Genomic DNA, 25,153 nt, shown 5'->3' with positions numbered 1-25,153 from the left:
TTACGCCTATAAATACCTCCGCTTCTCATCGCAGGAGAGGAGGCAGAAAGCATAAGAAAAGGAGAGAGTCATTAGTCCCTGTTTGATAAGAGAGTTTATGTATTGGCTTTCAAATTAAGGTGATTACTGTGCTTTAAAAAATGTTGTAAAAATAAGTGTTTAAAGTACTCATAATGCAAAAAATATGTTTGGTATTATGTTTTTAAAAACATATTTTCAAAAGTGAAAAAACAAAATTGAGTGTTTGGTATGACTATATATTTTTTTGTATTAAAAATGTGTGTTTTATGTGTTGTCAACATCATATAGGTCCCACAGTCTTTAAATTAAGTATAACAATATTACTCAAAATTGTTACTTGAAAACTAAAAACTCCTCTTGAGGTGTTTTTAAAATATGGTATTTAAACACTCTAAATTAGAAATTGTGATTCAAACACTCTTTGTTAAACTTTGCTACCAAGCATATATATTGTTTTTGGGGCTTACTGTTTTCAGTGTTTGTTTGAACTCTTTGACGAGCTGGCCTTAAGCTATTCGGGCTTAGGGGCACATTGGGTAGAATGAGGAACACTCTTTGTTAAACTTTGCTACCAAAAATATATTTTTTTGGGGGGCTCACTGTTTTTAGTGTTTGTTTGAACTCTCTAACTGAGCTGGCCTTAAGCTATTCGGGCTTAGGGGCACATTGGGTAGAATTAGGAACTAGGGGAAAGGGGGAATTATCCTGCTATCGAGTTGTAAGTTTTGGGTTTCAGTAGTTGTTCGTTCAATAAAAACAGATATATTGTATTGGGTTATTTCTCATTTTGACCCAATAAAATAAATGTGTCCAACTTCGTGGTCAAGTGCTATCATACACAAGGAAAGTAATCTTACAGTTTCATCAGCCAAGGGGGTTTTGATAACCCATGGTGCAACAGAGTTACTTCTTATGTTATCCTTTGCCCACTCACATGCCAAATTTTTTGCTAGTTGATTCAACCCTCCTACAAATAAATATTTGGCAAAAGTTAATCGCCCCATTTAACTAACATTTAAAAGCTTGCAATAAAATTAAAAGACAAATATCAAAAGAGAATTACCTTTAGCTGTAGCATAAATAGATACTCCAAGAGTTAGGCCTACTACACCAGCAATGGAAGAAACGAAAACATTGCTTCCTGCTCCTGAAGCTTTCAGAAGAGGAAAAGCAAGTTGGCACATGTGTGATAAGCAGATTCAAGACTGGTACACATGAGAAATGAGAAATCTTTAGCTGTGTACTCTGGTTTGTTTTGGCATGTTGGTTCCCACGTTGTTTATCTGAAACCAGATATTAATAAGGACATCAGCCCAATAAGGCTATAGTAATTACTAATTAAAGCTCTCATTCGTAAAAATAAAGAGATTTTTAGGCACTCCTAGAGCACAGAGAATTGTGCTCACTCCTCTTATATTCATGATGGAGCTTACCATGAATGGTGAGAGGGAGCACAATTTCTCAGTGTTTCGAAAATACCTAAGAATTTTCCGTAAAAATGAATATAAATAGTATATTTATATTATTTATACTATTTATATTCATTTTTACGGAAAATAAATAGTATATTGAATATTGTAAATTGCAACCTCTTAGTTGTTTGAAAAGAATTTTTTTTTTAAAAAAAACTTAGATGCTATCTGAATGATATATAAGTGTGTGTGAAAGTCTCACATAGAAAAGTTTAGCAAAAAAAAAAAAAAAAAAAGTCTCACATAGAAAATTTTTTTTTTTTTTTTTTTGAGGAATTAATATAATACAATTGAATGTAAATTTATAGATTTAAGCTTTTAGGTTAAGTGGTGTCACTATAACTAAAATTGAATTAATCCCAGATATGGCAATGACCATATGGCCTCTTATCAAGGAAATAAGTGCACAGATTCTTTTCTATAAAAATATTCTTCCAATGCAAATTAAGCTGTTTTTATCATTGATCTCAAAAAAATGAACATGCTTTTCTAAATATAATGGAAGCCAAAGGTTATAGCACATAAAAGAACATTTTTATGAATAAAAGAATACAGATTCCTGAAGTAACTTTTGACGGTTAGGTGTTAGAAAATAGGGTGATCGATCCTTTACACTATACCAACTTTTGTGTATCGTATAAAATGCCATGCAAAGCAAAAATGGTGAGGAAATAGAGGACTTACAAGGATGTTGAGTTTGCCATTAAATAGGGAGGAAACTGTGCTGATTAGCTACTTTTGTTGGGCTCATGATGCTACATCGCAAATTGAACCAGTGACTCGAAATCCCTTGTCTTCCATTCATGTAAGCATACATTGAGCTGGGCCTCATCTCGAGAACATGTGTGTACGGAAGCCCCTAGGCTTGCTAATTCCTCAACAACAGCATACCTAATCACAACATGTAGCTCTAAGTTATAATAGAATTTTAGAAAAGAAAAGTAAATTTAAAAAAAAAAAAAAATTCTAGTTGACAAGTAGTATAATTTTTAAAATATATGACAATATTAACAAGAAATAGAGAAAACATAAGAGAGATAGAACTTAAAATGCTTAACTTGGTTCAGTTTTAGGTCCAACATTCACAGCGTAAAGTTTTAATTAAATGGTATTGTATATTGACTTTATATGTATTACAATTTTTTTTTACTCAAAGGTATACATGTAGTACACTAATCCTATGTTAATCCATGATTTACTGAAATGCAACTACATAATTTTCTAAACAAAAAAAAGTCACTTCACATGACCTTTTATCTATGTATACCATAAAACCGAAGCCTTCTTTGGCACCACCCATCTCTAGTACCACCTTTGTCAATTCCACCCATCTCTCACTCATGACAGTTTCTCCCCCTCTCACCCTTAGTTCTTCACACTGCCAACCAAGTTTGCCACTCTCGCCGTCAATCAATTTTTTTTCTCCCCAATATGGGTTTTGGGATGGTTTGTGGGTGCCAATCTCAATTTCTACCTTGATTTTACGGAAAATATTTTACACCTGATAGGGTGTTTGGATGGATCGGAAAATACGGTCAACCGTAAAATTTTGACCCTTTTAGATCAAAGAGAGCCTTAAGTAGAGAGTGCCCTGAAAATGGTGCAGCAGCTCACCTATCGTAAGTGCCACAGTTATGCCACCAAGTCCAACTAGCACTGGGTCGTCAAGACCCAGGTAAAAACTATTGAACTTTACTTAAAAATCTTAAAATTTTAATATTGGGCTTTTGTTTTTGTTTTGAAAGCTAGTGTTTTAGTTTGATTTTGAAAGCTCAAATTTGTGTAAAAATACAAGAGCTTGTTTAGACCACCAAATTAAAATTACGAATAACTTTTACTCTAACTTATACTAAGTGCGGAACAAGAGTAAAGAAGCGCAAACAACTGTTATCACTACCCTAAGCCATATTCATCCATTATCAACAATATAAGGAAAGCTTAAGAGTAGGGAAGAGAGATGCAAACACAAGATAACACCGAGACGTGTTATTGAAGAGAAAACTAAAAAACTTGGTGAAAAACCTCTTTGCGACCCTCTAAGTCGAAATCGATTCACTAGAGAATAAAGTTGGAGTACACGAATAACAAAAGACACTCCAACCCTAGTCTACCCCATGTACTTGAGCCCTCCAAACTCCTACTACCAACTGGCTTCTCGGAACCTTGTCTTCTCTAACTTCCGGATCCCGCAATTCAACCCGATTGCATCCGCCAATGAATGGCTCATTCCAATACTTCCCAGTAGCACCAAATTCTCACTTTACACTTTGAATGGGTGTGGTAAGTGTTTGAGCTATCAACCTCTCAAGGATGTAGAGATGGAGAGGTAGGAGTTGAGGAAAACTACAAGGAAATGTGTAGATGATTATGGGTATAACAATTTCTAACTCTTAAGTGTATATTCTAGGGTTTTCTTTCTAAAAGGCATTCCTTACAATTTGTGGGTAATGAGGGTATATATAGTGTGGGTAAAGACTTAGTAAAAAAAACATAACACTTTGCCAAACAAAAAGTTTCGCAAGTATTTCGCAGGATGGCCTTTCCCTTGAGACACTTGTGAAAACCTCTAGGCTGGCATGACCCTTCATCTTCCAGTCATGTACTCTACATGTGGCTCTTTTGCGAGTAAGCTTCTCGAGAGACACTCGTGAAATCAACTTGTTCATCCTTTTAATCTTGAGTTTTCACACTCCCTCACACTCATTCCTTACAATTGAAAACCCACATACATATAGGGAAAAATGATTGAAGAAATTACAATAAAATTTGGCATGAAATTAAAGCCAACACAAAATAGTTGTAAATTACAACTACTTTACAGATTTTTTGATAAGGGTTTGTGTTAATGTTTGTGTTTTTGTGTGGATTTTTAAGGTGAGAAGTTGGTGTATCAGACCACTAAGAAGAGGGCAAGTGGACCCAAGTGCTCTGTCACTGCTAAGAAAATCCAAAGGGTATGTAGTGTGTATGTGTGTGTGTGTATGTATATATATTTGTGTTTTGGTGTAGTGGGTCTTTTGCTAAATTTGAAAACGTATCTTTGATTTATAGTTATATGCTATGTCAATTTGTGATTGTAATTTTGCTATTTGTGAATCTATAACTTGTGTTGTGGTGGATGATATAATATATGAGTGCATTGTAGTTATTATGGTTATCGTTTCATTTTTGTATTGGCTGATTATAGGAACCTAATTTGTGGTAATGTGTTGGTGAGTGGTTTAGTAATTGATGTGAGAAAAACAGGAGTCCATGTTGGTGATAATATGTCTCAATCTTGGAAATGTGTATATATGTGGTTCCTAAGTGAGGTAATATGCTCAATGCAGAGGATTGTAATTTTGATGTTGTAGTTTTACATTACATTTGACCAAATGTCTTGGGACTCACATCTAACATTTATTTGAACTTCATTGTTGATTAATCTGTGTCTGCATGGTGTTATGATGGTTAATATGTAGTGTTGTACCCTGAATTATAGTGTAACTGTAATGTCTGTGGCATTTGACACACTTTTGAGGAACGAGGATGTATGGATCAACAGTTGCATTGCATATTTTGAAGTCAATTTTGACATTGGAAAGTGTAATTATATCTAAGCTGGATACCCCCAACCCCTAAACCAAAAAAGTGATGCTGCTGGTGGGAATTGAGCTTGACTCTGAACAAGCTTGCTTATATATGAACTAATCATTTGAATTACATGCAATATAAACAAAATTAGTAAAATATTCTTTTTAAAATTTTATTTTTAATAATTTTTTCCGTACATTGCATGGGTTAGTGACAAATTTACCTATATTTAGAAATCTTCAGAAGGAATGCATTTCAAGCTAAAAATAGCAGGAAGAAAGAAAAGAGTATTAGACAGAGAAAGAACCCGATTCCTTTAGTGCCACCAGTAACAAGAGCAGTCATTCCTTGAAGTGACCATCTGCTTTCTCTGTTTCCGATTTCTGCCTCCTCCAGTTATCGCTGTCAATCTATTACTAATGTTTGCTATAAGCCTATAAGGCCTAAAATGGTCAAAACCTTTGTGCCACCCGGAGAAACAAACAAGCTGGGTATTATGGTCTCAGCTTGTAACATAAAAATTTATTGTGAAAATGTGGAAATGTCTATACTGGGACTCAATGCGTTTTGTTTCATCGGGGAGTCATCACTATCAATAATCATCCAATCATCTTGCTTTTTGTTTTTGTTCCAGCTGTTGGCTCTCATCAGGTTGTTTGTAGTTCTTTGGTTGTTGTGTTGTTGCTCTCTGAGCTCTATTTTAATGTTGCGTGTTGTTGAATGGGTCTGTAGTCGTGTGTATGAACTCTTTATGTTTATCTAATAAAGCCCCTGTCATGCGAAAAACAAAAAAAATATATATATATTGTGAACCTGTAGCCCGCACGTGGTAAATTTGACTCTTCTAATTAATGTCCACCACATAATTTCATATATATGATGGATATGGGTAGCAGTGTTCAATTTTTTCACCCACCCATTAGTGGTGGTCTAGACAGGGATGTTAATTACGTGAGTGTGATGATCAATAAAGAGAAATGTTATTTACATCATGAGCTGCTTCCAACTCCCCAAGAATCTATGTAATGATCTCGAAAGCATGATGAGAAATTTCTGGTGGGGCCAAAAGGAGAAAGAATCCAAAGTCCCTTGGGTTAGCTGGAGGAAAATGTGTAAATCAAAGCTTCACGATGGGATGGGCTTTAGGAACCTTGAGGCTTTCAACTTGGCAATGCTAGCCAAGCAAGGTTGGAGAATGTTGTCAAACCCAATCTCTCTTGTTGCTCGAGTATTCAAGGCAAGGTACTTCCCTCATGATGAGATACTTAATTCTAAGAAGGGAACCAGCCCCTCTTATGCTTGGAGAAGCATCCATATTAGCCTTGATGTGCTAAGGAAGGAGACAAGGTGGAGAGTGGGCAATGGTAGAAGAATCCATATTTGGGAGGACAAGTGGCTGCCAACTCCAACAACCTACAAAGTGACCTCCCCTCCAACAGACTTTGAGGATTTCCCTATGGTTGTTTCTCTTATTGATTTGGATACCAGATGGTGGAAAGTAGACACGGTAAGGTCATTGTTTCTTCCCTTCGAAGCTAGCACAAGCCTTAAGATCCCCCTAAGCTACAACCTTTGAAAAGATAGCCTAATTTGGGTGGGAAACAAAAAAGGAATTTTCACTGTCAAAAGCGCATATTATATAGCTTGTAATTTGGTAGACACAGCTGGAGGAGGTGAAAGCTCATATAGTGACCCGAGATCTCAGCTTTGGAAGAAAATTTGGCAGTTAAAAATCCCTCCAAAGTTCAAGGTTTTTGCCTGGAGAACTTGTGTGAATGGCCTTCCTACTATGTTAAACCTAAGGACTAAGGGCATTAACTCCTCTGGCTTCTACCCTTTCTATGATAAGGCAATAGAGAATCTTCCTCATGCCGTCCTCCATTGTGATCATGCCAAGCAGACCTGGTCTTTATAGCAAGACTATCCAGTGAATTTAGTTTCCTCAATCTTAGACCCAACAGACATCGCTTTGAATCTTCTTGAAAAGGGTACGACCAATGACCTTGAAATTTTCTTCCCCGTGGCCTAGTCTATTTGGTGGAATCGAAATCAGGTAGTGCATGATGATGCAGGTAAGCCACCCTCACAGATTTGGGAAATAGCTAACAAAACACTGCAGGACTTCAAGGGAGCTTGCACTCCCTCCCCCCCTTATCAGAATCCCTTTGCCACTAGCTGGTGACCTCCCCTTTTAGGCTTCTTCAAAATCAATGTGGACGGTGTTGCCACTGAGGACAGCAGAAACTCCAGTATCGGGGTCATAATTCGTGACTCACTTGGCACTGCCATTACAGCGTTGAACTAGGTCCTTGCAGCCCCTTTAACAGCAAAAGTGACTGAAGCTCTCACTTTGCTCCATGGTGCTTTATTTGCCGTGGAAATGGAGGTTTCCCATGCAATCTTTGAGTCAGATGCCCTCTCTCTCATCCAATCAATTAACTCAGGGGCTGTGGGAGGTGAGATCGGACACATTTTGCAGAATAATAAATCTATTGCATCTTCTTTCAACTGGTTTTCATTTTAGCATTTGAAAAGGGAAGGCAATAGAGTAACGCATGAGCTGGCCAAGAATGCAAGAGTCACTGGTGTTTCAAAAATTTGGAAGGGGGTTAATCCCATTGTAGTGGAACATCTCCTAATTGAGGAGCTCCCTAGCTGACTGTTTGTCCCCCTTTCTATTGTATCTCTTTCTATAGTCCTTAATGTGACTCATAACTCTTTGACAGGTTCTTTACCATCAGAAGTTGGAAACCTGAAACTTCTTGTTGCACTAGATGTTTCATACAACAAACTTTCCAATAAGATTCCAAACCAGCTAGGGGACTGTTTGTCCTTAGAAACACTTTATATGCGAGGCAACTTCTTTGAAGGAACCATTCCTGACCTAAGAAAGTAAAAGGTATTCAATATCTTGATCTTTCCCACAACATCTTGTTTGGCCAAATCCCAAGCTATATGGTTAATTTTCCCATGTTGCAAAATTTAAACCTGTCTTTCAACAATCTTGAGGGAAAGGTACCTGTAGAAGGGGTCTTCAGAAATGCTAGCGCAGTTGAAGTCTATAGTAACAGTGCTCTTTGTGGGGGCATCCAAGAGCTGCATATGCAAGCATGCCCCAGTCAAGGATCCAAGAAACATAGAAAGCATGTAGCTTTAAGTTGATACTGGCAATAAGCATTGCAGCTGCTTTCTGCTTAACATCAATCTCTTTATATACTCTTTCCTAGTTGAGAAAGTTGAAGAAGAAATGCCTTTCCATTTCCTCCTTTGGATGCACCTACCAAAAGATTTCTTATGAAGAATTACTCAATGCAATCGATGGATTCTCTTTGAGGAATTTGATTGGTTCAGGTAATTTTGGTAGTGTCTACAAAGGAAAACTTGGTCTAGATGAACCAACTGTTGCAGTCAAGGTACTCAACCTTCAAAAGCAAGGAGCTTCCAAGACCTTCATTGCTGAATGCGAGGCCTTGAGGAACATACGGCATCGAAATCTTGTTAAGATTGTGACCGCTTGTTCGAGTATTGATTTTGGGGGCAAAGATTTTAAAGCTTTAGTGTATGAGTTCATGCCAAATCGGAGCTTGGAGATGTGGTTACATCCTGAAGATGGGTTCAGCCAATTGAGAAATTTAAATCTTCTCCAGAGAATGAACATTGCAATAGATGTGGCTTCAGCTTTGCTTTATCTTCATCACCACTGCCAAACTCCTATCATTCACTGTGATCTTAAGCCAAGCAATATTCTTCTCGATGATGATTTGACTGCTCATGTAAGTGATTTTGGCTTGGCAAGACTCCTTTTGAAATCTGGAAAGGAAGCTTTTCTTAATCAATTAAGTTCGGCTGGAATTAAGGGAACCGTTGGATATGTTGCTCCAGGTAATGAGTCATGATTTCACTCATTTTTTAAAGCATTCACTAATAAGGAAAAAAATGAGGAATTAAAGAGAAAATTTTGGCAGTTAATTCCTTCTATAATTACTAAAAGAATGTAAATAATCAAAGCAAGGAAGCCTATTATAGAATATCTACATATACCCTAACCAAATAAGTAGTATCATAGGATTGAGTAAGAATTGTTCTAGTGTATGAGAGTGCTCTGACTTTTTGCAGAATACGGAATGGGTAGTTAGCTTTCAACTAATGGGGATGTATACAACTTTGGGATTTTCTTGTTGGAAATGTTCACTAGAAGACAACCCACTGACGAACTATTCAAAGATGACTTGAACCTTCACAATTTTGTCAAGTTGGCATTGCCAAGATGAGTGATGGAGATTCTAGACCAATTAGTTTTCAACAAAGCAGGAGAAAATAAGAATATAGTTACATGTTGGAGTGACTGGACATGCAAACATACTGAATGCTTGATATTGGTCTTTCAAATTGGACTTGCATGCTCAGTAGAATCTCCAGGAGATAGAACAGACATGAGAAGAGTTGCCTTGGAATTGCTTTCAATCAAAGGTAAATTCCTTTTGACTAAAACTCATGAAATGAAAATCCAAAGCTCTGTCAACAAGTAAAATTTCTGAAAAGCATCAATGATTGGAATTTTATTGAAACTCATTTCCAAGTTATATTTATGAGTAAAGACATGTAAATATGTTCGCTTTTCTTATCCTTCTACTTTAGTCCCCCCCCCCCCCCCCCCCCTTTCCTTTTCTCTCTTTTTTCTTTTTTCAAGTTTTACTTCCCCAAGTATCTTGCTCTATTAATTGTACCTCATGTATGTATATGATTGTGCATTTTTTATTCTCCGTAAAATTCCTCTTGCTTCACAATTTCTGTCCAGTGTCCGCATGTAAATGTATGGCAATGCTCCTTAATTTGACATCTTTTATACTAGATGAAATGTCTTCAATGCTCTAGTAATTCGAGAGTCTATTGTCATTAATAACATAAAATGAGTCAAAAAAACTAAGCTTTTTTGTGCAAGATCTGAATGTTCCAAATAAGCTCTCAAAAGGCAACTCAACTTCTACGGAAATGCCCCTAATTGACAATTCATCACTGGTTTCCTTACTTGTGTGTGAGTACAATTTGTCATTACTCTCTAGATCTATGCTGTAGTCCACATGGGGCCATTAGCTTAATCCCTAGTCTGATTGGATTCTTGCTGCTTCAACCATTATTTAGGCAGCGAAAATATCATTCTAGATGGATGATGTGAGATTTTCACAGCCAATGCTGTTCACATTCACCAATAATCCATACATGAGCAATTTCCTCCTCTAAAATGATGGAAGCGATAACGGTCTCTTAGAAGTATCTCTCTATCATAAAGCCCAGATATGAGCTTAGCAACTGAGTGACAGTCCCCACAAACACGAAGATTCTTCACAACTCGAATCGGTTGAGATGGGCCCATACTAATAAGCCCATAGGCAATTGCTAACTTCTCACTGTGAAGGTTTAGGGCCTGCTCTTTCATGTCTTCTTCTTCAACAAGTTGCAGGAGATGGGACTTGTTTGGCACATAACCAACTGACTTCAATTTTGCTGCAATCTCATCCAATTTTGAGTAGATTTCCTTAGATAGCTTGTGAGAATTATCACCAACTAGAAACTCATGAACAATTCCATTGACCTCAATTGAACTACAACCTGGTTCTTTCTTTAGTCCAAAATCTCTCATAATCTTCCTTAACCCTGAAACTCTATCCCATTTCCCTGTTTTAGCATATATGTTCGACAAAAGCACATAGGCTCCATGATTTCTAGGGTCCAACTCAAGCAAATGGCTACAAGCCTGCTCAGCAAGCTCAATATTCCCATGAAGTCTACAGGCCCCAAGCAGAGCCCCCCATACAGAAGCAGTAGGAAGTATGGGCATTTTCTCTATCAATTTGACAGCTTCTTGCAGAAGGCCCGAACGACCAAGAATATCAACCATGCAAGCGTAATGCTTCACTCCAGGAACAACCCCATAAACTGGCTCCATTTGATAGAATAACCTTTGTCCCTCGTTTACTAATCCTGTGTGGCTACAGGCGCATAATAGATTCGTGAAAGTCACAGCATTGGGCTTGACCTTAGCTTCTAACATCTTTGAGAACAAATCTAATGCAGCCCTCCCATGGCCATGCATTGCCAGACCAGCAATGGTGGCACTCCAAACAAACACATCTTTTCTTTCCACCGAATAAAATACCTCAAGTGCTTTCTCTAGATCCCCACACTTAGCATACATGTCAATAAGAGAGGTAGTGAGATGACAATTTAACTTAATCCCATGCTTCTTTATGTACACATCGATCCACCTGCCTAAATCCATTGCTCCTAACTGAGCGGAAGCCGATAGAGCACAAACAAGAGTGACCTCATCCGGTTTTGCATCCTTACTGAGCTGCAATTCACGAAAAACAGCCAAAGCCTCCTTTGGCTTGCCATTCTGTTCAAAAGCAGAAATCAGTGCATTCCATGCAGCTATATCTTTACTAGGCATTGCATCAAAAACATGTCGAGCCTCATCATATTCCCCTAACTTAGCATATCCATCAAGCATAGTTGTCCAAGAGAAAATATCCTTCTCTTGCATCTTATCAAACAATCTTTTTGCATCTTCAAAGCTCCCACATTTCATATACATATCCAGCATTGCATTACTCAGAGTCAAGTTCACATTAATCTCATTCCTTTCAATATAGGAACACACCCACCTCCCAAACTCCAAATCGAACTTCTTCGTGCAAGCCGAAAGAACACCCACCATTGTCACATCATTCGGCTTCACATTCTCCTTCTCCATTCCCCTAAATAACTCCAATGCCCCCTCAGGACAACCACCTTGTGCAAAAGCAGTGATCATAGAATTCCAAGAAACCACATCTTTCTGTGGAGTTTTCACAAACACCGCATACGCCAAATCCAAATCCCCACACGAACCATAAAAATGCACGAGTGAATTCAGAATATAGACATCCGAACTAAGCGACGCTTTAATCACCATCCCGTGAAACGCTCTCCCAACCCGAAAAGCTTTGAGCTCCGAAGCCGCTTTGATCACGAAAGGAAAAGTGAATTTGTCAGGAAAATGTGCACAGTGATGAAGCAGTTGCAGAAAGACTAGAAGGCTCTGAGTGGGGTCAGGGCTGGACGCATAAGCACGAATGAGAGTGTTCCAAGTAAAAAGATTTGGTTGAGGAATTTGATCGAACACCTGGCGGGCGTAGTCGAGGCTAGAGAAGGGCGAGAGAGCAGAGGCAGTGATGAGCTTGCCGGCTGAAAAAGGGTCGAAGAAGAGACCTGTACGGAGCATTTGGGCATGGACTTGCTTTATCTGCTTCGTACTGTTGCATTGGTTGATCAGTGATAGTATTGGATACCGGTCGTTATTGACAGTTGGGGAGAGCGGGTACGGGTTTGGGTTGTTGGACTTGGAGTGACGTGGTAGAGAGACAGGTGGGGTGCTTTGAGTTGCCATCAGTTTTTGGCTCATTTGACAGCCAATTCCATTTTAGTAACCAAACTAGTTATTGGCCGATTTTTTCTTCAATTTATAAATATTATAAGTAGATATCTTATAAAAAGTATGCTGCATTTAGAAGAATTTTTTTTTTTTAATTATTATTATATAAAGAGGGTTTTTTATATTAATTTTTGTTGACCTCTTTTAATTTGTGACTAAATTTGATTAATCTTTTTCCTCCTTTGAAAGAATAAATTGTAAATATCAGAATGAGAAAACCACATCAGCAATTTCAATTAACAACTAATGTAAACTAAAAAAAAAAAAAAAAGTCTACATATCAATAGTTAATAACAACAATGATATTAGATTTGCTATTTAACAAAAATGAAAAACAAAAGCAATTGGAAGCTTATCTATTGAGAACATCAACAATGATAGAACTCCATCAACATTAAGAGAAGTGAAACTCCGCAGTTTCCATGTCTCTCCCTCTCTCGCTGGGTTTCAAGATTTGTTTAATTCCTCTAGACTTTCTTTCTATGGAGTATATCATCAACGTTAAGATTAACCATTTTCTTTGCCAAAGAAAATAGAAAAATAACCTCAAAAAGGAAAAAGATTGATAGAATTAGAAGAAAGAGTAAATAGCTTGAAAAAGGAAAATAAAAATAAAAAGAAGTTAACAAACTGTTAAAGTTGTCATACTTTTGTGAGAATACTTTTGTTGCAATTGGAATTCATAGTATAGTTTGTTATGTATAATTCAATTATTATTTATTAACGAAAGTTAAAGGTTTTTTTTTTTTTAGGAGATAAGTAGTTATGAGGTACAATTTACACAGATGTTAAAGAAATTGAAGAATTATAACTTATGAAGGATGATATAACAATTCATTATTTTTTATTATTTATTTTTTTGTTGTATGTATAGCTACCCATTAACTATAAAATGCCTATGGGTTACAACTTACAACCAACCCATTAGATTGATAGATTTTTTGTTCATGTGTAAACAAAAGGACATATCCATGTATTATATTAATTTATATATTGAACTAAATATTTTTTTTAGAAACAAACACACACAAATAGGTGTGTAACACAAAAGTGAAAATGTTGTGTATTTAAATATGATATACTTACATACATATATATATATATATATTTTTTGTGGATTTCAGTTATCTCAACTGGTAAAATCTCTGATGATTATATAAGAGATCTGAGATTCAATTCCCACTTACACCAAAAACTAATTTGTGTCTTAGTCTAATGATGATAAAAAGTTATTATTAGGAGTGGACACAATATGTTGAAACTAAAAAAAGAATATAATATTTTTTTCCCTACTTGATGTGTACCAAATTAAATGACACATCTAAAGATCATAATTAATTGTCCTAATTTAAACCCAAATAACCGTCAAAGGTCTTGTACCTGAATTGGCACATCCTCATGCACAAAGTGTTTGGGGGTTTAGGGGGGAAAGGGTTCGAGCTGCGAGGTTAGTAACTTGTTATAATTATCTCTAAAAAAAAAAAAAAAAAAAAAAAAAAACTAGAAAACATGGTGGAATCTATAGTGCGTAATTATGGTTATTTTTTTTAAAAAAATTTTATTTATTGCTGACGCATGCCATATGGCCCATATGCCCGTATTCATCTCTTTGTACTGTGTATACCTTTTTTATTTTTTATTTTTTTGAAATTGTTATATTATTATAAAGGCGTTGATAAAATTATAAATCCCATAAATAACATGCATATGCGCAGCACATAAAAACCCTTTTTAGGCATTCACAAAAAAAGGAACATAATTTTTTTCCCAATTTTCGCCTAGAATTGTAACAATTTTAGATAATTAAAAAGAATCAATGATATCAAAAATGTGTGGCTCTAAAAAAAAATGATATCAAAAATGAAATAACAATCGCACATACCAATACACTACTAAAATGTGATCTATCTAACAATTGCAACGCAAAAAAAAAAAAAAAAAAAAAAAAAAGATCTATTTATAACCTCTCAAACACATGCAAAATTATATATAAACAGATTGTTAGCCAAAATAAAAGAATAAACTATTCAAAAGATGATAATTAAAAAAAAATAAAAAATTGCATTTCAATAAAAAAACACTAACCTATTGCATTTGCCTTCAGATTTATTAGGCACGGATCTGAAGAAGAAATTTGGAAAAGGAAAGAAGATTCTGAAGTAGAAAGAGGGAAAAAGAGAGGATTAGTATATTTTAATACTGAAGCGTAAAGGAATGGTCAAACAAAGAAGGAGAGGAGAGATACAGGGAGATCGAGTGGGAATGATACAGGTCTAATGTAAAAGTGAAAGTGAAACAACCTAAATAATAACATAATTAGAGCGTTACCATCAGCTCTTCTATAAAAAAATGCCATTTTAATTAAAATGAAATTGGTTAAAAAATTGTAAGAATATTCAAAAAAGAAATAAAGAAAAGGAAAAAAAATTGTTTAAAAAAAATTTAAGCTGATGTGGCTTTTTTTCATGTAATCGCTAATGTGGCCACACATCAGCATCTGATTTAATATTTTAACACTAAATATGCCAACTGGTCAAACCTTTTGCCATATAGACATTTTCCGTTAGTGAATTAACAGTAGGGATTAAATTGACCGCAAATTGAAAATAACAGGGACCAAATTGACTGCTATCAAAATGTAAGGACCAAATTGACCATGACCCAAAAATGTAGGGACCAAAATGGTGTTTTCGCCTTTATTTTTCAATTCTATACATTAAAATAATATTTACAACACATTAAAATAATATATTAACTCCTCCCCATCGTTGTCGTCATCATCATCATCAACAACAACAACGGCACAACTGCCACTGCCGCAACAATGGCCACCAACAAACACTGCCATAACAACACTTACAGCCACCACCGACACAAACTTACCTCCATTAACACCACCTTGTAAAAAAATAAAAATAAAATCCACAACGAGAGAGAGGCAAAGTGAAAGGCAAACAGAGAGGAGAGGGAAGAGGGATCGACAGCAGCCTCGGGGTGAGATCGGCCATGACTGGAGAGGGTGAGGTCGTGAGTGAGATCGGCAAGATCGAGCTTGGCTGAGTGAGATCAATGACGACTACAACCACCATTGTCAACCATAACCACCACAGAGAAAGTGACGGAAAAAAGAAAAAAGGAAGAAAAAAAAAAGAAAAAGGGAGAGGTTTGAAACTACAAAACTCCAACTGGGTTTTTGTTCATAGAGAAGTGTGAAACAAAATAGTAGTAAAATGAACACACGAAAGTGAAAGAGAAAAAGAAAAGAAAAGGGAAAGGTGAAGATGCTGGAGAAGAAAGAAGAAGAAAAAGGGAAGAGGGAGTGACAGAAGATAAGGAACAGGCGGAGAAAGAAAGAAGAAAAAAGTAAGAGAGAGAAGAAAGAAAAGTCATAAAAAAAGAGAGAAAATGAATAAAAAAATATTTTTTTTAGCATATCTGTCTGTACCATTTCAAAGATGGAACGGTACTGTTCATGTGTGTTAAAATTTATAGCATTTAGAACATTTCATGGAAAGGTTTTTTGGTATTTAGTGTGCCAAATGCCAAATATTTGGCATTTGGCTCACCTGATGGTAATGCTCTTATAAGCATAACGTAAGAACAATTATTGTTCAATACATGAACATAAAATGATAAAAGAAGTCGCAGTAAAATATCAAGTAAAATAGTGTAACTCCAAAAGGTGGTAATAAATAAATTTAAATGTCAATTTACTTAGGAAAAATTTGAGGTCAAGTTTTCTCGGGGATTATAATGTATGTAGGAGCAAAACCAAAATTAATTTAGAATTTGCATTTTCAGATTTTTGTATGTATCTCATAGAAAATTGGATAATTATGGATTTTTATCCGAATCAGGGCCGGCCCAAATGTTTCGGAGGCCTAAGGCAAAGTCTTCAAATTGGGTCTTTATGTTATTACTTAAATAATATTTAACTAGTATTTTATATAATAATTTTTTTATAAAAAAAAATCCATTCTTTTTACTTTTTAATATGATTTTTTTTTTTTAATTTAGAAAATGCTAAAGTTATAACAAATTTTACTACAAACTGATATTGTAATGGATGTGATTAGTGACATGAGGCTTACAAAAATGCTAGAGATATTATAAAATTTACAACATGAAAATTACAAAGATATATCCCTAATCACAAAAATTCATTCAAAAATGCATTTAATAGTTTGTTGAAATCCACTTATCATATTTATTGTCACATCAAATTATAAAAGTTATGTTGTAAAATTTATAGTATTTTTAACATTTTCTTATTTGAATTACTTGTGATTAGTAACACGTCTATTTGTAAGACCTATTTATTTAAATTTGTCTTATCTCTATCTCTAGCATTACTTAATTTTTTGAGCTGTCTTAATAGTGAAAAAAAAAAATGTAAACTAATTTTTTTTTAATATCTACCGAAAATATTAAAAAAAAATAAAATTTGCCCCCCCAAATTTGGGGCCTTTCTCTAGTAGGGGGTCCTAGGCAATGGCCTAAGTGGCCCAGACCTAGGGCTAATCCTGATTCGAATATGGATTAGATTTGAGATTACATTAGGATTAGTATTTAAGTTCAGTTATGATTAGTTTTCATTAGTTATTATCTTTTATCTCTTTATTTCTTGGAAGCTCTAGCTCTACATAAGAGCCTAGTTTATTTGTATTTATGATAGACGATTGATTAATGATATTCAAATGGGAGGTTTTCCAATATTTGGGTACTGATTTCTAACACCTTAGTGCAGATTATTAGGGTTTATCCTTTAATTTTCTTATTCTTTTTATTTTCTCTTAATTGTTCTACATCACAATTTGTACTTTTGTTTTCTGGCAGTAAGAAAGAGATTGGAATGGTTTATTTGGACTGTTGACTGTTATGAACCGAATTTTATTACATAACATTAGAAATTGATTTTTTTTATGGTTGTCTGCAAAATAAAGAGAAACGCATAGAGGTTAGATATTTAGATGACTCATGTTCTCCAAGTCTTGACTGAGTATGGGACGTGATATATACATATATATAAACACAAGCAGGTGTGCTTGTATCTGGTGGTGAATCCAAGAAAGGAGTCCGTGGATTCGAAGCTTGCACGTGGTCGTGTCAGAAAGTTCTACTGGTGGGCAGCAATAAGAAGTAGAGCGTGGGGGCTTGTAAGTCTTATTGTATGAACTTCGATTCTTTCAAGATAGTGGATTCAGGTTTATCTTGAGAATAGCTAAGTTAAATCCTCCCCAGGTTTTTACCGGTTTGGTTTCTTGGGTAATCATATCATTGTCTTATTTATTTTCTGCTGTTATGCATGATAAGATTGTTTGATTGTGATAACCTAGACTTGGAATTTGGACTAAGTAACAACTTGACTAATTAACTAGATTAATCCAATTATATTTTAAGGGGTCTAAAAACCATCAAGTGGTATTAGAGCGGGTTGCTCTCTTGTTGTTGATCTTTTGATCACTAAGCTGATCCTAGACCCCTGTTGTCATGGAACATGGACACTCTCTTGTTATTCCTCCTCACTTTGATGAAAATAATTATGCTTATTGGAAAGTAAGAATGAAAGCATTCCTGAAATCGATTGATAAGAGAGTCTGGAACTCTGTTGAATACGAATGGGAGAAGCCCACTACTCCTGTTAATGAGTGGCAAACTTCTCAAAAAGAAGCAGCCGCGTTCAATATCAAGGATATGAATGCTATCTTTAACGCTATTTCTATGGAGGAATTTAAGAGAATCTCTAATGTTGAGATTGCTTATACTGCTTGGAATATCCTCCAGACTATGCATGAAGGCACAAAGGCTGTCAAAATCAATAAACTGCAGTAGTTAACTTCAAAATTTGAAAGCATTAGGATGTCTGATGATGAATCTTTTGATAAATTCTATGCTAAATGGAATGATATTGTTAATTCTACTTTTAACTTGGGTGAAATCTATGATCCACCTAAAATTGTTAGGAAGATTCTTAGATCATTAACTGAAAACTTTAGACCCAAGGTGACTGCCATTACTGAGAGCAAGGATGTGGATTCCATTCCTATTGATGAACTTGTAGGATCTCTTCAATCCTATGAGTTGGACCTACCCAAAACTAACAAATCCAAATCAATGGCACTTAAGTCAGTTGATGATGTTGAGGTTGGTGGATTTGATGATGAGCTCTCTGTTACAGAGATTGCTTACCTCGCCAAGAACTTTAGAAACTTTCTCAGGAATAGTAACATAAATGCAAGAGGTATGAACGCTGTTGAACCTAGAAACTTTAGGAAGAATGATCCCACTAAGGTTAACAATAATGATAAACCTAGAGAAAAAGTAGGTCAATCTTCAAATAATTCTATGGGTCCTCAGTGTTTTGGATGTCAAGGGTATGGTCACATGAAATCTGAATGTCCTGCCTATTTGAAGTCTAAGGGTAAAGCTATGGTTGTAACCCTTAGTGATTGTGAAGTTTCTGATGATGAGTCTGGATGTGACGAGGATGGAAACTTCATTGCTTTCACTGCTACTGTTGTAGTCAATGAGAGCATATCTGCTGAAGAGAACCCTTCTGATGGGGAACTCTCTGAGGATGCAGATCTTCAAGAGGCTTATAATAAACTTTGCAAAGTTGCTGCAAAGGATGCTATGAATGTTGAACTTGGCCTGAAGAAAATTAAATCTCTTGAGCTCGATAAGAAGAATTTGCTTGTAAAACTGTTTGATGCTAAGGAACTTTTGAACAATGTGAAAACTAAGAATATGCTATTGCTTGATAAAGTTAAATCTTTGGAACTTGATTTATCTATTGCTAGATCTGCTAGTTCTAAACTTGATCAAATGCTAAGTGTTCAAAAGTCTCCTTCCGACAAATCTGGATTAGGTTTTGTTGAAAACATCTCTGTGTCTGCTCCCCATTCCACAAACTTTGTCCCTTCATCTTCTTTTGAACCTTCTGTGAGTGAGATTGTGAGTGAACTGTCAAACCCCTTGTGAGTGAGGTTGTCAAACCCATAGAAGTTTCACCATCTAGGAAGATTAGGGTTGATCTGAAAGAGTCTAAACCTAAGCAGCCTACCCTTTCTAAGGACAAGTCATGTGATAAGCCTGCATGGGTTTGTCATTTTTGTGGAAAGTCTATACACATTCGTTCAAACTATTACAAGCTGCAAGCTGCCAAAAGAGCAAACAAGCCAAAATTACCTCTGCCTCAAGCACAAGATCCTATGGTACTCATTGGTGAATTGGTAAAGATTTTAAATCTTTATTCCAATCCTGGAGTTGGAAACCACTCTAATGTGAATACAAACTCCAATGCTCATGGTGCATCTAAAAGATTTTGGATGCAAAAGACTCCAACTAATTGAGTCTTTTTGACATGGTCCTTTTGCGTCATTGCTCTACCCTTTGTGACCATTTTTTTGGTTTTGTGTTTTTTTTTTTTTTTTTTTCTAAGATTTGCATTGCATAACATTCATGCATTTAATTCTAGGTGTTTTTTTATAATAAAAAAAAAGGGGAGAAAAAGAAAGCAAATTGTGTTTTGCACTAGTTTCTTGGTTTTGAGAACAAGGTTGATTAATTTATTTTCACATAACATGTCTTTTGTATCTTGTTTAGCCTTGATGAGCTTACTTATTGCACTTTACTAGTTAAAGCTTTGTAGTGCATGTTGTGTGGGAAAGAAGTTTATGGTTTTGATCACTTTGTCTTGATCTTGAAGTCACATGTTATTTGACTGTCGGACTTGAACTTTTAGAGAAAGGCATAAATAACCATCTCACCACTGTTCACTAGCCAATCATAAACACCTTAGTGCATATCGTGAGATTTTGTGCTCGAGGAAGTGTAGCACATGCACAAAAAGAACATAAGGTGTAGCCTCGGTTTAATTGCTTAATGCTTAAAATTGGTGTGTATTATTAGGCTTGATGCCAAATCACATAATTAAAATTGGTGTGTACATTATCATGGTTTTTTTAATAAGTTTCTGAATAAATTAAAACTGGTATGTATATTATGAGGCAAAATTCAAAAAACTTCCATGATTGCAAGCTTATGTTCTAGGAGATGTGGGAGTTATATGATGTAACTCTTTAGGTGATAGTCTCTTTTAAATTCTATGTGATGAATTTTGTAGACTTTGTGATTGATTTCTATTTACATATCACCTCACATGTATCTCAAGCCTTTACTAGTTGCACACACTAGACAAGTTACTCTTTGCTAAACATTGTACATATTATTATGTGTGTTTTTGGTCTGACCAACCAAGTTTGCAAATACTTTGAATTTTGTGCAAAATTGATTTAATGATTGAAAATTTATGGAGAATGTAAGAAATTTTAAATTTAGGAAATTTGGGCTTCAATTCTTGTTTTTGAAAATCATATCATCACATACTCATGCATTGTGATTCCTATATTTCTATGCTTTGAGTTGTTTCTAAAACTTTTTCAAAAATTGTGCTTTTTCTAAAAAATTTTATAAGTCTCTGTCTGTTTCGATTGATCGAGTCTATTTTTTGATCGATCGAATATTTTTTTTTAAATTTCTATGAGCCTCTGTTTGTTTCGATCGATCGAACTTAATATTTTGATCAATCGAAAATCGTATGGGAAGTTTTTTAAAAATTGATTTTCAGTTGAGACAAACACTTTTTCAAAAAGTTCTTTTTTTTTCTCTCTCCATACGACTTGGTCAAGGCTCAATCTCAAATTTTTGTCGTTTTCATCCATTCTTTTTGCAAGGATTCTGTCTCCCTAAGCCGGTATGTCTATTTTACCCTTCCTTGTGCATTGTTTTTCACATTTTCATGCATTAATCTCATGGTTTTTGGGTAATTTTTGAACTATGTACTATTTGCGATTTTTGATTAATCAAGCCTTGTTTTTTGAATTTGATCAATTGGTTTTGTTGCTACAATGATATATTCATGATCTATGTTGGTTAATTTGATCAATTTGGGGTTTTATGAAAAATCAAGAATTCTAGGGCTTGTATTGAATCCGAATTGGGGCTTTTTGTTCATATTGGTTCAATTGATGAAATTGGCTTGTTGAATTGATGTAATTGGTCATTATTTCCTAAAATCTATCTTGTATGATGATCAATTCGTCAATTTCTTACAAATTGATCAAGTGGTTTTTCAAAATTTTGGGTTTTTTGTTAGAAACTCTATGCTCAAGCCAAATTTGTGAAATTGAACTTAATTTGAACTTAATTGCACTGCATTAGGACATGCATCACTACATTTAATTTGTTCATGCATCATATAGATTTTTGTTCTATTTTTTTTGTGCTAACTTTCAGTCTGTCCTTGGTTTTTTGTTTTTTTTGCTTGCTTTGTGTCTTGGTCCTTATCCTAGCACTATGCCTAGGAAAACTAGAGCCCATAGGACCCCCCCCCCCCTCCACTTCCTCTAAGTCTCCCTTTAGGAGTGACGTGTTTAGGAATGACAAAAGCAGAGAGGCCTTTGAGAAACTGAACAATAAGCGTAAGATTTGGGCTGAGTGTTCTGTGATTTTAGATGAGATTGATCTGGCCATTAGGGCTAACTTTGAGTCTAGAGGTTGGTTGTCCCTATTAGAGATAGATCATCCACCCCCGACCACCCTGATTAGAGAGTTCTTTTCGAATCTCTCTTGCCATGTCTATGATTCCAACACTCTTGTTAGGAGTTGGATATGAGGTGTTGAGTTCACCATTACTCCTCGGGTAGTGACTGAAGCTCTTGGGGTTTTGGTTGTTTGGGAGCCTGACTATCCCTATGATGGGTCTCCACCTTTAGATGTTGTCATGTCATACATCACTGGGTCTTCTATCCAGTGGGGTTCTGATCCTCGGATCACGTCTGCTGAGCTTACCGAGACTGCCTATCTTTTCTTTAGGATAGCGTTCATTCTTTGTGGCCTATTTCTCATCTCCACACCATCCCTTTAGAGCGATGTGTGTTTTTGTAGGCTTTTGTTTCTGGTGCATCTATTAGTTTCCCTCATCTGTTCCTTCATTCTTTGAACGAGGTTCATAGGAGTTCTACCGTAGGGCATGCGCTTATCCATCCTATTTTCATTCATAAGATTTTGTTGTTTCTTGGTCTAGATGGTTTTCCTTCTGGTGAGATTGTTCATGTTATTGCTCCCATAAGTGCCACCTTTCTTAGGCAGAGGGCTGCTCACTTGAGAGTTGATCCTTTGCATCCTAGAGGTGCGTCATCTGGTGCTGTTCCCCTTCATCCCTCCTCTATAGGTGCTGATGCTACTGAGGCATTTGGTGCTGCTGATACTAATGTTCCTCCACCGACTACTTCGGATGATTCGGACATTCGACGTACGTTGGATCATGTCTTGACCGTTCAGGCGGCTTATGGACAGATTTTGGTGGATGTGCTCGATGAGATCCGTGCTTTGTACGAAGAGTTGGCACAGTTTAGACGATCTTCACTGCCACCTCCCTTTTAATGATGGTTTTTGATTGCCCTTTGGCATTCCGTCACGAAAAGGGGGAGTACATATTTGAGCTCTTGTAGAGTTTTGTTTTCAGGGGGAGAGTATTTTTTTGTTGGTTGGAGCTTGTGGAGTTTAGATTGTATCTAGGTACTTCACATTGTATTTTATCTTTTTAGCTCTTGCCATACTTTTGTTGGGTTATTCATGTTAGGGGGAGTTACTTTTATTGCTTTATATGTTTCTTGTTTTTAACTGCTTATTGATTTATATTTATGAGTTATTCATTGATATATGTCTTTATTGTGTGTTGTTTGAAATCAAGAATTTAATTTGTTTACTTGTATTTTCCACACATGTGGTTATGCATTTTGTTTAGTGTTTCAGGAAATATACAAGTTGATTCAATTGAGCTGTTGTCTACACTTGCAACTGATGGATAGTAGTTAGGATTAAGTTTGTTTTATGAGCATTTGTTTTGTAAAGGGCTTTTCTTTGTAAACTTTGAGCTTCTAGATGTGTTTTGTCACAAATTGCCAAAGGGGGAGTTTGTTAGGTTCTAAAGACTTAGGTTTTTATGTATTTATAACTCTAATGTATATTGTTGACAAATCATGATCAAAACAATATGTTTAGTAGTGTTTAAACTTACTCAAAGTTGTATCTTTTATGTAAAGTTGGAATCGAGCTGATACAAAAGTTACTATGCATTTCGGCCTGGCTCGATCGATCGAAGCTTAGGCTCGATCGATCAAATCTCAGGCAGAATGTATAAAAGAAACACAAGTAGGTGTGCTTCGATTGCAGAAGTAGGGTTTTCTAAGCTTAGAAAACCCTACTTCTGCCTTGATGATCAATTCAGTTGCTGCCATTGAAGCTTAAAGAAACACAAGTAGGTGTGCTTGTATCTGGTGGTGAATCCAAGAAAGAAGGAGTCCGTGAATTCGGACCTTGCACGTGGTCGTGTCAGTAAGTTTTACTGGTGGGTAGCAATAATAAGTTGAGCGTGGGGGCTTGTAAGTCTTATTGTATGAACTTCAATTCTTTCAAGATAGTAGATTCAGGTTTACCTTGAGGATAGTTAGGTTAAATCCTCCCCAGGTTTTTACCGGTTTGGTTTCCTGGGTGATCATATCATTGTCTTATTTATTTTCCGTTGCTATGCATTGTATGATTGTTTGATTGTGATAACCTAGACTTGGAATTTGGACTAAGTAACAACTTGACTAATTAACTAGGTCCAATTGTGTTTTAAGGGGTCTAAAAACCATAAAAAATATAAGTGTGGCAATAAAAGATTTGGTCATGAAGCACTGAAATAAAAAAGTCGTGGTTTGAAAATGTCAACACTACTGTAGCACTACGCACAACTGCTACCACAAACAATTTGACTGGTTCATCTATCCAAACCGCAATTATTTCCATAGCTCAGTTTTCACCACCATTCTCTAATGTGGTCACCACTGATAATATCATGCACTATCCCCTGAAATTGAAAGATGAAGACTTGAGTAGTTGAAAAATGGAGGAAAGAGGGACCACAGGAAAAGATTTTTCAATCGATCATAATAGACACGAGAGGTCCATTTCAATACGAAGCAATCAAAATGACAATTATCAAACAGGACCTAACATTTAGGTTTTTTTTATATGGGCATTGCTTTCCATTCCACAAGCAAAAGTTGCCTTTAAGCTTACTTTTTGGGTCATTTATATGAGTAGGGATGAAACCAACATTTGTTTTTGGGGCCAAGCTATACCTTCTGACAATTTTGGGGACCTCTTAGAAATCCACCCTAAACTATCTAGTGGATTTTTCAATTAAAAAAAAAAAAAAGAAAAAACCTTAATTTGAGAATATGTCAAGTGCCTTCAAATTTTTTGAGGTTCGAATTGAGGAAAACCGAACATGAGATAAAAAAAATGTGGGTTAAAACTAAAAATAGTTAACTTCATGAATAATTTAAGCAAAAAAGACTGACTACAGAGTTTTTTTTTTTTTTTTTTTTTTTTTTTTTTTTTTTTTTTTGAGAATGACTGACTATAGAGTTAAAACTAACAACAATAGACAACTTACATGGAAAATTTTCAATATATATTATGAATTGCAAAATAGAGTAAGCAGACAACTCACATCAAATCCACATCATTTGTAGGAATCACAGATTAATTAGTGTGAGCA

The 25,153-nt window shown here is 35.6% G+C and overlaps 3 protein-coding genes and 1 pseudogene across 3 annotated transcripts; 2 read left to right on the top strand and 2 right to left on the bottom strand.

Moving 5' to 3' along the window:
* Window positions 1-799: 799 nt before the first annotated feature.
* Window positions 800-5,542, bottom strand: LOC126688717 (senescence-associated protein 13-like; annotated as a pseudogene).
* Window positions 5,543-6,105: 563 nt separating this feature from the next.
* Window positions 6,106-7,962, top strand: LOC126706586 (polygalacturonase inhibitor 2-like). Its single transcript, XM_050406153.1, has 3 exons — window positions 6,106-6,573; window positions 7,372-7,522; window positions 7,793-7,962. Exons 1-3 carry the CDS (start codon window positions 6,106-6,108, stop codon window positions 7,960-7,962), a joined length of 789 nt encoding a protein of 262 aa, XP_050262110.1.
* Window positions 7,963-8,021: 59 nt separating this feature from the next.
* On the top strand, window positions 8,022-8,962 carry LOC126706510 (probable LRR receptor-like serine/threonine-protein kinase At3g47570). Its single transcript, XM_050406049.1, has 2 exons — window positions 8,022-8,213; window positions 8,294-8,962. The coding sequence occupies exons 1-2, from the start codon at window positions 8,022-8,024 to the stop codon at window positions 8,960-8,962; spliced, it is 861 nt and encodes a 286-aa protein (XP_050262006.1).
* Window positions 8,963-9,866: 904 nt separating this feature from the next.
* LOC126688704 (pentatricopeptide repeat-containing protein At2g29760, chloroplastic-like) lies at window positions 9,867-12,552 on the bottom strand. The gene has a single exon (XM_050383487.1). It carries the CDS (start codon window positions 12,508-12,510, stop codon window positions 10,270-10,272), a length of 2,241 nt encoding a protein of 746 aa, XP_050239444.1. The 5' UTR covers window positions 12,511-12,552; the 3' UTR covers window positions 9,867-10,269.
* Window positions 12,553-25,153: the final 12,601 nt, after the last annotated feature.

Source organism: Quercus robur, chromosome 1 (assembly GCF_932294415.1).
Source record: "Quercus robur chromosome 1, dhQueRobu3.1, whole genome shotgun sequence".
In the NCBI taxonomy this organism is placed as follows: Eukaryota; Viridiplantae; Streptophyta; class Magnoliopsida; order Fagales; family Fagaceae; genus Quercus; species Quercus robur.
The sequence above is the reverse complement of the archived record's forward strand: the minus strand, read 5'-3'. Positions and strand labels throughout refer to the sequence as shown.